This window comes from Bos grunniens, chromosome 26 (genome assembly GCF_055505025.1).
Source record: "Bos grunniens cultivar Pamir isolate PY7600 chromosome 26, Bosgru_T2T1.0, whole genome shotgun sequence".
Lineage (NCBI taxonomy): Eukaryota > Metazoa > Chordata > Mammalia > Artiodactyla > Bovidae > Bos > Bos grunniens.
Genome location: NC_141190.1, coordinates 51,472,357 through 51,483,608, shown reverse-complemented (window position 1 = coordinate 51,483,608; position 11,252 = coordinate 51,472,357). Strand labels below are relative to the sequence as shown.

General features: G+C 64.5%; 1 protein-coding gene across 5 annotated transcripts; it reads right to left on the bottom strand.

The window, feature by feature from the left end:
* Nucleotides 1–674: 674 nt before the first annotated feature.
* Nucleotides 675–9,457, bottom strand: LOC147344590 (uncharacterized). 5 transcript variants are annotated; one of them, XM_086379106.1, is made up of 3 exons: nt 9,363–9,457; nt 5,343–5,598; nt 675–4,071 (listed from the first exon to the last, which is right to left on the bottom strand). In XM_086379106.1, exon 3 carries the CDS (start codon nt 4,040–4,042, stop codon nt 2,816–2,818), a length of 1,227 nt encoding a protein of 408 aa, XP_086235232.1. In that variant the 5' UTR covers nt 4,043–4,071; nt 5,343–5,598; nt 9,363–9,457; the 3' UTR covers nt 675–2,815. The 5 variants fall into 5 exon arrangements, with proteins under 5 accessions (XP_086235232.1, XP_086235230.1, XP_086235231.1 ...); XM_086379104.1 differs by having other exon boundaries at nt 5,343–5,558; XM_086379105.1 differs by having other exon boundaries at nt 5,343–5,558; nt 9,376–9,457.
* Nucleotides 9,458–11,252: the final 1,795 nt, after the last annotated feature.

The window sequence follows — 11,252 nt, the reverse complement described above, 5'->3', positions numbered from 1 at the left end:
TGTGCCCACAGTGGGGCCTCGGGCCCCTGCCCCCATCCCTGGCCCCGGCTCCCAGTGCTGCCGCCAAGAGTCCGGCACGAAAGGGCAACCATTTGCCCGGCTCTGTACCCAGGGCTTGTGCTCTCTGGTACAGACACCCTGGGCACTGAACGGACCCTCGGGCTGGTCAGGTGAGGCCAGTGTGGTCTGTGGGTGCCACCTGTGCAATCTAGGAGTCAGTTCTGGTCTGGAGCTGGTGTGATGGACATGTGCTGAGACTTTGCAGGGACAGAGGACCCAGTGGAGTTGTGGAGGGGGGGCGTCCCTGGAAGGCAGCAGGAGCCCCCACTGCTCCTTGAGGTTCCTTCTCCAACAGCGACCTCCAATGTGCAACAGCGACCTTGCCTTGGGCATCTGAGAGGCCAGGTGTTGGGACCCTCGGGGGTGGGGGGTGGGGTCCAGCTGCTTCACTGCTGTCCCCCTGGAATGTTCCAGTGCCGGGGTCCAGCCCCGGTGGATCCAGGGAATTCGAAGCAGGGACGGCGTCGGCGAGGATCAGGAAACAACTGCTTAATTAAACTTTAATTAAGGATATAAAGAGTAATAGAATAAGGATAGCTCAGTAGGAAAATTCAGTGAAGAGGCTGAACAATTCAGCCAGAAGGTAAGAGAAAGAACGACATGGTGAGACCAAGTTTCGGTGAACAAGGCCCGCACTTTATTTTCCAAAGCAGTTTTTATACCTTAAGTTATGCATAGAGGATAATGGGGGAAGGGGTAGAGTCAGGCAGCAAGCCAGGCTTTCTTCCTGCAAACTTACCATATGCAAAAGCTTAGGTGATTTGCATCATCTTCTGGCCCGGAGGCCTGTTAACATTTTAAGACCCTTTCTTCAGAAAACTTATTTTTCTCTAAAGGTGATAACTCAAGCACCACCCTCCAAAAGCATTAGATAAAGTTGCATTCCTACAGAGCAAAGGTGTGGTGGGCTATAACAAGAAAAAGAATTAACTCAAGGGTCCCAGGTTACAAACATTAAAGCTACTACTTACACCAATTATATTAATCAATACACTGCCAGGGACACAGCAGGAAAGGGATATGGAGACTTAGCAGCAAACATTGGCCCAACAAGTGAAAATCCCTTCACCAATACAATTTCTAGTCAATCTTTTAACTACTCAAAGGAATCTGTGTTTAGACAGTTTAGAACATCTTATGCCTCTCACAGTTGGGAGGCTCTGAACAATCACTTGAGGCCGGAAAAACCTATTCAGGCAGGCTAGAGGATTTCCAAAGGAGTTTGTAGGTTGAAACACTGTCACACCCAGGAATTATTAACTGGAGCTGTAAGCTAACTCTTTTTTCAGAGAGGTAGTGGGGGACAGCCCCCCGTAAAGTCAGAGGTGTAGGTGAAAGCACAAAGCAGAAAGTAGGCAGACTCTGGTTTTGGGGGTAGATGCTCGAGAATTTCCAGGGAGACTTGAGGCTTGATCCCGCCTTTGCGTGTGCCAAGCCTCCTTCCTCAAGACCTTTGCCAGGGGCGGAGCTCGCTCCCCGCATTCCGGGACCAAGGCCATTCAGCGAGCTCGGGCTCACAGGACGTGCCCCCTCTGGGTAGTATCCATCGCCGCGTCCTGGCCACGCTGCTCCCCCATCAGCCCCGTGCAGGGGCTCCAGGTCCCACGGGCCAGGGAGGGGCTGCGGCGGAGGCTGTCACGGGGCCCCCGAGGTCGGGGCCCTCCTAACCAGCGCCTATGCTCACACTGGCCCTGGCCCAGAGCCTCCTCTTCGGGGCCCTCGCACGCTGGCCAGTCTCCTGTGGGGAACCCTTCTTGTGCCACCCCAGCTCCAGAACCAAGGTGACCCGTGAAGCCTGGAGCCGGCCTCCAGTTCGACAGACCACAGGGGACAATGAGACAGGGAAGCGAGTTCCCGAAAGGGCGGGCGGGTGGGACCAGAGCACGGGCTTGAGTCGGGGGTAGGGAGAGTGCTGCAGGGTCCCTAGGCTGGGCTGGGTTGGGTTGGGTGGGGCCGGGTCCACTCTGGAGGCTTCCTCTAAGGGATGCCAGCAGGCCTGGGAGGGAGGGCGCTGTGGTTCAGGGCGGCTGGGCAGGCCCTTGAGGGGCTGCATTTGCCTGAGACTCTGGGGCTGCCGTCCCGGGCTGCGCTTGATGGACTGCAAGGCTACCCGGTCAGAGTGGCTGTGGAGCCACGATACCACGCGGGGCTTAGCCGAGCCCTCGTCAGCACCGCACCCGGCTGTGGACCACGGGCTCCCAGAGGAGGGCAGGAGCATTTGCTCAGCACTGAACTTGGATGCCAGCTGCTCACCTGCAGATCGGTAAACTGAAGCCAGGGCAGAGACCGAGGCCCACTGCACACCTCTGCGGTCCTGCCTTGGTGTGTAGGCACCTCGGGGGCCTGGGCCAGAGTCCCGCTTCCTGGCTGCACGCAAAGCGATGGGGCCTCGCGGTTCAGCCAGGGCCCTCAGGTGCCGCCCTGCCGTCCCCACGCCCAGACCATTCTTCCGGGGAGTAACTGGGTGCACAGAAGAGAAGCCCGCTTCCGGGGGCAGTGGGCTGGGAGACGCCAGCCCTCTGCGGACGCCTCTGCTCCAGAGAGGGCGCAGCGGCCCAAGACACGCCCACTGCCGGCCCCAGGTCCGCAGTGGAGGGGAGTCTGCAGTCAGCTGGGTCTGACCGGGCGGGGCGCACAGTGGACCGTGGGGAGATGCCTGTGTGCGCCCCCCCAGGGCTCAGGGCAGCCCAGGCCGCAGGAACCCCCAGGGGCGGCCGGGTGTCCAGCAAGGGGCCCTGCCTCTGCCCTCAGACCGTCACACGGGGTTCACCCCGACCCCCCCGAGTCTCCTCAGCTGCAGAGTCACAAACTGGCAGAAGCACGGGCCCACCTCCAGGTGGCCCGGGGCCCCCGCGGCCTCCTCCCAGTGAGGGAAGTGCGAATGGGCGAGGCAGCAGGCGTAGCTGGACGCGAACCGCAGGATGGCCTCCTGGAACGCGGCCTCGCCATCGGGGGCGCCCAGGAAGGTCTGCTTGCAGTCACCCAGCAGCACGTACACGAAGTAGAGCTTGTTCTTGGTCTCGCAGCCCATGAGCACCGAGTGCGGCGCCAGCAGCAGGTTGGCCTCCCCAACGCGGCACGCCAGCTCCCGCAGGGTCTTCTTGGAAGACCTTCGGAGCCAGCACAGGGTGTTGACGCTTAAGATCATGAAAAAGGGGCAGAAAAATGCATTGGCGCTGATTACGAGGAACCGCCGAGCTGGCTGGAGCTCCTGGATCCCCAACACCAAGGGTAAGAACACCGAAACCACAGAGAGGAGAATCAGGACGATGGCGAGGATGATCCTGCAGCCCAGGTAACGCAGGCAGGAGCGGGGCGAGCGCACACCATTCAGGATGCCCACGGCTTGCTTGTACAGCTCGGGGTCCTCCAGCACCTCCTTCAGGGGGTCCGGCACGGCCAGCGTGCTGAAGCTGCCCACCTTCCACGAGGGCAGGCTGTCCCTGTTGATGCAGTCCAGGGTCAGCAGGGCCTTCCCACTGTAGAGGGCGGGGGCCGAGCGCAGGGCCGGGGGGTGCGCCAGGTGCTGGCTGGGGGTGCACAGGAGCTGCACCAGCTTCTGGAAGAAGCGGCCGTCCGTGGCCTCCAGGTAGGTCAGGTGGCTGAGATGCAGCGGGACCCGGCAGGGCCGCAGCAGGACGGGGAGGACCGGCTTCCTCTCCAGGCAGGAGCCCACGAGGGACAGGTCGGCCTCCAGGAGGCACCAGCGGCTTTGCACAAAGTCCTCGCTCAGCACCAGCAGCACCTTCTGGCTCTGCTGGATGCAGCCCGCCATGTTCTCCAGCACGTTCCTGCCGGGCGTGAAGTCCCGCTCGTGCAGGCACACCTTCAGCCCCGGGAGCTCGGCCTCCAGGCGGCCAGTGAGCCTGTGGGTCCACACGGCGTCCACGCTGCTGTAGCTCACAAACAGGTGGAACTGATCGCAAGGCCTCAGCGGGGGGATGGGCGGGGCCACGCCTTCCTCCCCGGCGCAGGAACCCATGCGTGCTGCCCCGGGTCTGCCTCTGGTTCCTGAGAAGGAAAGCACCCTTAGGCTGCAGGAGGTGGAGACGGACGGGCTGACTGTGCAGACGGACTATGGTGACCCTCTGCAGAGGTGGAGCCGCAGACACAACCGGCCGCAGTCAGCCCGGGAAGCTGCCAACCACCCAAGCCTGCCAGGGTGCGGTCAGTGACGGCCACCCTTCCCCCTCCCAACGCGGGACCCACCAGAGGAAGTCACAGCCTCCCGGGAGGGCCCTGAGCCCCTCCCACTCTGGGGCCTGCCTTCGGGTCTCCACCAAACCCCAGTGACCGGGACCCTGCTCCAGCACACCCTGGGGGTCTGCCCTCTGCGGCGCCCACTCAGGGCCTCTGGGGACATCCACAGGACATCTGGCTCCAAAGGGCTGGGGCTCACGGAGGCCACACCGGCAGTCCCCTGTGGTTCTCGTTTCCCTCCGCATGGGAGGCTGGACGTCTATGCCCTCCCGGACTTCCTGTGCTGAGATGCTAACCCCGTGGTGATGGCCTAAGGAGGTGGGGCTTTGGGGAAGTGACAAGGCCACTGGTGGAGCCCCCAGGTAGGGGTCAGTGTCCTTCTGAAGGAGACTCCATGGAGTTCCTGCTGCCCACACCCACCCTTGCACGAGGACCTGCTGTCGAGGAGCGAGGAGTGGGCCTCAGGGAAACATACCAGAGGCCCGAGGCCTGCAGCCTCCAGCCTCCAGGGCTGTGGGAGGGCGCTGGGCCAGTGCAGTCGCCTCCCGCGGTGCCGGCAGCGCAGCGAGTACACTGGCTGGGTCTTCCCAGCAATGTGCCCCCAGGAGGGGTCACACAGTGCGGGGCCCTGGACTGCTTCTGCTCTGCACGCAGACTCCCACTGAGGCCTCGCCGCGCCTGTCCAGGAGCCAGAGCTGAGCCTGGGCCGCCCTCACGGGTCTGCCTGCTTGTCCCCAAGAGCACCTCTTCCCAGGACCCAGTCCTGCAGGCTTCTTCGCACGCCCGTGGCCCCGTGCGGGTCCCAGCAAGCAGCTCTCAACCCCGCAGGCCCAAGGCAGGCTGTGACCTCACAGCCTCTGGGGCCTCCAGCTTGGACCCCTCCCCACTGCGGGATCAGGGTGGGGGTCACGAGGGCCAAGACAGCCTGGGAAGCCCCTGTGGTCTAGCCCCCCTGCCCCTGCCACAAGGCCCCTGCATCCCGAGTTGGCTGGGCAGCTGAGAACCAGGGGAGGAGGCGCTGAGGCTCTGAGGGACGCCCTGGGGAAGCCTGGCGCTCAGGACACCATCCCATCTCCTCTAACCTCCAATGGGCAGAAGGCGCTCCCCCGCAGCGTCCAGGCGTCCGGGAGGCAGAGGCTGCCGCTGTGCTTCCTGGGCACCGAGAGCCTCCTATGTGGTGCCCACGCTGCCCGCTCCCCAAGCCTGTCCTCAGAGAAGGCCTGGGAGCAGCCGGGGCGCGTCTGCCCCAGACAGAAGGACTTCTCCAGCCAACGCTTTCTGAGACATCTCTGCTAAATCTGATGAACAGCAGGAAAGCGAAAGAAGGAAGGAAGCAAACTGAGGAAGGAGAGTGTTTCAGGAGAAGTGGCCAGTGCGGCTGCTACTGGGAAAGGGCACCAGCTGGTCCCGGAGGCGGGACGGCCAGGGCTCCCTTGGAATCCACCTGATGGTGGTGCCAGGCGAGCAGGAGGCCCTGGCGGGGCCTGGAGCTCTCTGGAGCCTGGGCCGGGCCTCCCGCTGGAAGCAGCGATGGGAAGGGCAGGGGTACCATTCTCAGGAGGGCAGGCCAGGCTGGGGTCCGGGGGTGGGGAGTGCACACGGTAACTGGGGCTGGCTGCCAGCTCCGAGGGAAGATCCCAGCTGCCGGTGACCCTCCTCAACAGCCGCTCTCCTCCAGGAACCTTCCCCCGGGGGTGGGGACCTGGCGGCCCCAGCCTGCTGAGCCTTCCTGAAACCCTCCCTCCCTTCACCAGTGCTGCCCCGTGACTGGGGAGGGCCACTGTGTCCCTCGGGGCCTCGACCTCTCCCTCCCACCTGGGGAAGCTGGCCCCCAAACGCTCCTTTCTGATCTGGGCCATTGGACACATGTGATCACTTGAAAAAATCCGCTAGGCAGCCTCATACCCGAGGAAGAAATACAAGCTAAATCAAAGTGGTGCTAAGTCACTTCAGTCGTGCCTGCTCTTTGCGACCCCGTGGACTATAGCCCATCAGGTTCTTCTGCCCATGGAATTCTCCAGGCAAGAATACTGGAGTGGGTTGCCATGCTCTTCTTCACGGGATCTTCCCGACTCAGGGATCAAACCCGGGTGTCCCGCATTGCAGGCAGACTCTCCCGTCTGAGCCACCTTTCCACTTAAAAACCTGAGATGTCACATGGGCAGGATAGAGTTAGAGAAAGTCCACTGGTAACCAGAGCACTGAAAACAGGGGAACGGAGCTGCGGCCTCGGGGTTCTCCTGGGAGCCGCAGCAGCAGCTCCGCGTGCCCACGGCCCTGACCACAGATGCTGATTGTGCAGGACGGGATGTTCCTGGCGAGAAGCCCGCGGGGGCGCCCTGGGGGCTTGGCTCTCTCCTGGGACCACAGCCCAGAAGACTCCCGCCCCAGCCAGGCTGAGGTCCTGCTCCGCTCTCAGCACCCTTGACCTGGAGGAACGGGGAGGGAGCCAGCAGGCCGTGCCCCCTGCCGCGTGCTCCCAGCGCTCTCGGACAGGCAAGGCTGCCTCCTCTTCCTCCCCATCAAGCTGGACTAGATGACTTCGGCCAGCTGCTGTCTGAGCCTTTGATCAGGGTCTGGACAGGCACGGGTGCTGCCAGGGGGAGTGGGCCCTGCTGGCCAGCGGGGTCCCCAGGTGGTCTCCTCCCGAGCTCCATTGGCCCCTCACCCGGCAGGCCCCTCGGTCAGCCCCAGGGCTCCAGCCACACCCAGCCTCCATTGCCTCTGCTGGTCACCCTTTCCCTCTTCACCTCCAGATCTCAGGGGAGCCTCTGAGTAAGGTGCCCCTGGAGTCTCACCCCCTCCCCAGCAGCCCCCAGCACAGGCGCTGTGTCTCAGCTCACTGGCCCTGCTCGCCAAGGTCGGAGGTGGACTCAGTGGGCATCCGTGTGTCCAGCCTGCCAAGCAGCAGATGTATTTGGGATGGACGAGAGGGAGGGAGAACCAAGCTCAGGTCAGCTTCCCACAGGACAGGCTCCTCTGCCCTGGGTCAACCGTGTCTGCACCTGGACTATGCCCACCCCCAGGTGCAGCTCCAGGCCCAGGGAAGGCCTCTAGTGCGGCCTGCAGTCCCCACTCCCCTAGCCAGGGCCTGCCCACAACCCCAGGAAGGGTCTAGGTCGGATGGCAGCCTCAGGCGAGGGCAGGTAGAAGGGCCTCTGACCGGGGTTGGAAATGGTGCTGGTGGCCAGCTCTGTGCTCAGCTGTGACTGGCCAGGGGCACAGAGAGCCTTAAGCAGGCCGGGCCCACCGCCCAGAACCCAGACGAAGGGCAGGCCCCCAGCTCCGCACAGCAGGCTGAGGGGTGGGGGAGACATGTGCCCCCCGCAGATGGAACCCTGCCTCCCACTTGCTTGATCTTGAGAGCTCACGCCTGAGCAGCCAGCCACGCACTCAGTTCCTCTGTTTTCAAGGCAACAACAGGATGCTGGCTGGCCCAACTCCCTCACACCATCTGGAACTTCCTGTTGGGCAGCCAGTGGGGGCTCCTTGTGGCAGCAGCTTCCTGCCTTCCTGCCAGTCTGTGTGCTGAGGCGCCTCAGGCAGATGACGGGGCAGGAGCCCACGGGTCAAGGGGGAGACTGAGTGCGATTTTAGAAAAGACAAACCGAGACCTCGCAGGGAGGGCACACAGGGCAGGGCTGTGCCCACAACAGAGCCCGCGAGGGACTCTGGGGCCACGGGGCCAGGGAGAGCCCCCGGTCCTGGGTGTGGTCCTGCTTCCCAGGGTGCTGCACAGGGGTCGGGGAGACGGGAACCTGAGAGCCATAGTCCCAGCTGAGGCCCAGAGAGGCGAGGGTGCTGGTCAGCACGGGGCGTGTCCATGGCTGTTCCCACACCTTCACCTGGTCAGACTGAGGTTCACCCACGGAGGCCCCTGGCCAGGTGAGGTCTCTGCACTCACGGCCCCAGATTTCGAAGGAGCCCTTCCAGATCTGGTGTTTGGGCCTCATCACAAGATGGAGCCCAGCAGGAGACCAGAAGGCCCCAGTGTGACAGGTGTCCCCGGGGGCCCTGGCCCTGGCGGCCCGGCTGCGAGCGGGGCCAGTGAGGTGGAGCCAGCCCTGCACTGCAGGTGTGTGGGCTCCGGGAGCCACAGGTGGGTGTGGGGGGCTCTGTGTATGTGGGAGCCTGTGTGGTGTGGCTGGAGGGGAGGCCACGCCAAGGAGAGGCCTTCCCAGAGCAGGATGAAGGAGGGGGAGGAAGCCGCAAGGCCCAGGGGTCAGGGGAGTTGGGGACCCAGGCTGAGGCCTGAGCTGGGACAGGGCCCCAAAGGGTTGTTCTCCCTGGCTCCCTAGGGCTGCATTCCAGGGCCCAGGTACAGCTGGAAAAATGCCCACAGCTGTTTCTTCAATGAATGAATGAATGAGCCAATGAAGGAGAGCGAGTTTACACCTGTGCTCTGCGCCCTTGCATGAAGAGCTGATTGTTCCAGGTAGAGAACAGCCTCCCCAGGAAGATGCGTGCAAATGGAAGGTGCCCTCCTCCGACTCCCACCCCCACGTCTGCTGGCCAGGCCGTCACCACTGCCGGCAGAGCTAGGGGCTGAGGGAACCAGAGCTGACCTGACCCCCAAGGGCACTACTCCACCACCACCCGTCCCCGCCATCAGCTCGAGCTCCCAGGGGCAAGACCTATGGGGTCCTTCACACCACACGGCCCTCCAGGAGGGCCGAGCACCGCCTCTGAGGCCCGAGGTCCAGGACGACTGGGGTGGGGCCTTGGTGGCCTGTCCCCTAAACCTGTCCGAATTTTCTCTACTTCTCCGTCTCATTCTTTCTACAAACACTGCTACTGCTGCTGCTGCTGCTAAGTTGCTTCAGTCGTGTCCGACTCTGTGCGACCCCATAGACGGCAGCCCACCAGGCTCCCCCGTCCCCGGGATTCTCCAGGCAAGAACACTGGAGTGGGTTGCCATTTCCTTCTCTAATGCATGAAAGTGAAAAGTGAAACTGAAGTCGCTCAGTCGTGTCCGACTCTTCACGACCCCATGGACTGCAGCCTACCAGGCTCCTCCGTCCATGGGATCCTCCAGACAAGAGTACTGGAGTGGGGTGCCATTGCCTTCTCCTCTACAAACACTAAAAACAACCAAACAGTACCTGGGAGACACACCTGGTCGCTTTGTGGGCTCAGGACGGCTGGCCACGCACGGCCTCGCAGAAACAGCCCGGGCCGTGTCCCCGCGCGCCTGCCCAAAGGGGCCGGGGACCGGACGGGGCGGGGCGGGGCTTCGCTTCCTTCCTGAGCATAGGCTCCGCCCCCTCAGCCATATGACCTCGCCCCCGCCCTCCAGCACAAAGGGGCCCGGGCCGGGGAAGGGCGGGGCGGCCCCAGAGCGTAGGCTCCGCCCCCTCGAACATGACCCCGCCCCCTGACGTCGGTTTCTCCGCTGGTTTTAATCAAGTTGAGAAGGAAAGGATGAAAAGGAGCTGAAACCGAGGGGCCTGAGGGCAGCTCCGCGCGTGGTGGGAGCGCTGAGGACGCCGCGAAGCCGGCGGGGGCTTCAAAGGGGCAACTACCCCAGGCGAAGACGGAGGCGGGAGGCCGGGGAGGAGGCGGCGGGGAGGGGAGCAGAGGCCAGGTGTGTAGAGGAGAGGAGAGAAGAGGAGAGGAAGGGGTGGGGAGAGGAGAGGACAGCCAGGGGTCGGGGGAGAGGAGAGGAGAGGCGGGGTGTGCGGAGAGCAGAGGCGGGGTGTGGGGAGAGGACAGGCGGGGTGTGGGGAGAGGACAGGCGGGTGTGTAAGGAGAGGAGGGGCAGGGTGTGCGGGGAGAGGAGAGGCGGGGTTTGAGGAGAGGAGAGGCGGGTGTGAGAGCGGAGGCGGAGTGTGAGGAGAGACAGTGGTGCGTGGGGGAGCCAGGGGAAGAGGCCTGAGAGGCTGCGCGGAGAGCGGAGGCCGCGGGAGGCCGGGCCGGGGAGGGCGGAGGGGGCAGGAAAGGAGCTGCCGCAGGACCGGCTCCGGCGCCCTCCCCGGGACCTGCCCGGCCTCCCCACGGGGCCCCTCCCGGCCGTGGCGTCTGAGGGCCGTCGCCGGCCCAGGGGCTCCGCTGCGGGACGCTCCAGACGCCTCCCGGGCACCCAGGGGCTCGGAGCCCGGGCCGGGCTCTCGCCGGGGGCGGCAGGGGTGCGCCCCGCCCGCGGACTGGAGGAGCGCGCGCCTCCCCGGTGACCGGGGACGCCCTCGTGTGCGCGACAGAGGCGCCGAGTCCCGGCCCGACCTCGGGGGGCTCCTGCGGGGAGCCGGCGGCATGGCTCTGGCCCTCCCTTGGGAAGCTTGCCGCCAGCCGGCGCCGGCCCTGCTCTCCCGAAGCCAGACGGGCCGGATCGGAGAATCTGGGGCAGGAGGCCCTTGCGGCCAGAGCACCTCTGAGTCGGGGAGCCTGGCTTCCTCTGCCACTGTGGGAACCGAGGACCACAGGGTGGAGCCCTCGCCCTCGGGGTCCGGGGTGCGGAGGGTCCCGGACTTCACGCCCTTCTGCCTCACGCTCCCGGGTCCGAGGGGCAGGACCTGCGTGGACCTCCGCCTGCGGCAGCTCAGCCCGGCCTCCCTCCAGCCTCACACCTGGTGGACGAGGAGGGATGGAAGGGTGGGCAGTGAGCCCCCCGGGGAGAGGCAGCCCTGTGAAGATGCTCCTCAGCAGAGAGCCCTCACTGGGGACATCGGGGAGCCCCTGGGAGGAGCACTGGCCCGCTGCCCAGGGGTCTGGGACCGGGCCTTAACGGGCTGCCTGAGCCCCGCTGTGCCCCTTGTGGGCGGGTGGGGACCCTCAGGGTCCTCGGAGCCCCTCCTGGGGTTGTAGAGGGCGTGGCTGCCTCACGAAGAGGACTGGGACTCGCTGTGCTGGGACCCAGCCCGCCTCACCCTGACAACCTGGGAAGCATTGTCCTTCTCTGGGTCGTGTGCGGCCACAGGCTGCCCAGCCCGGACCTGGCAGGGGGCGACAGGCTCATCTTGGGTGACCGAGGCTCACATGGCAGGGAGTGCCTGGAC

Bases quoted from the DNA above. Each gene is read 5' to 3' on its own strand.
- LOC147344590 (XM_086379106.1), bottom strand. From the start codon at position 4,042: ATGGGTTCCTGCGCCGGGGAGGAAGGCGTGGCCCCGCCCATCCCCCCG.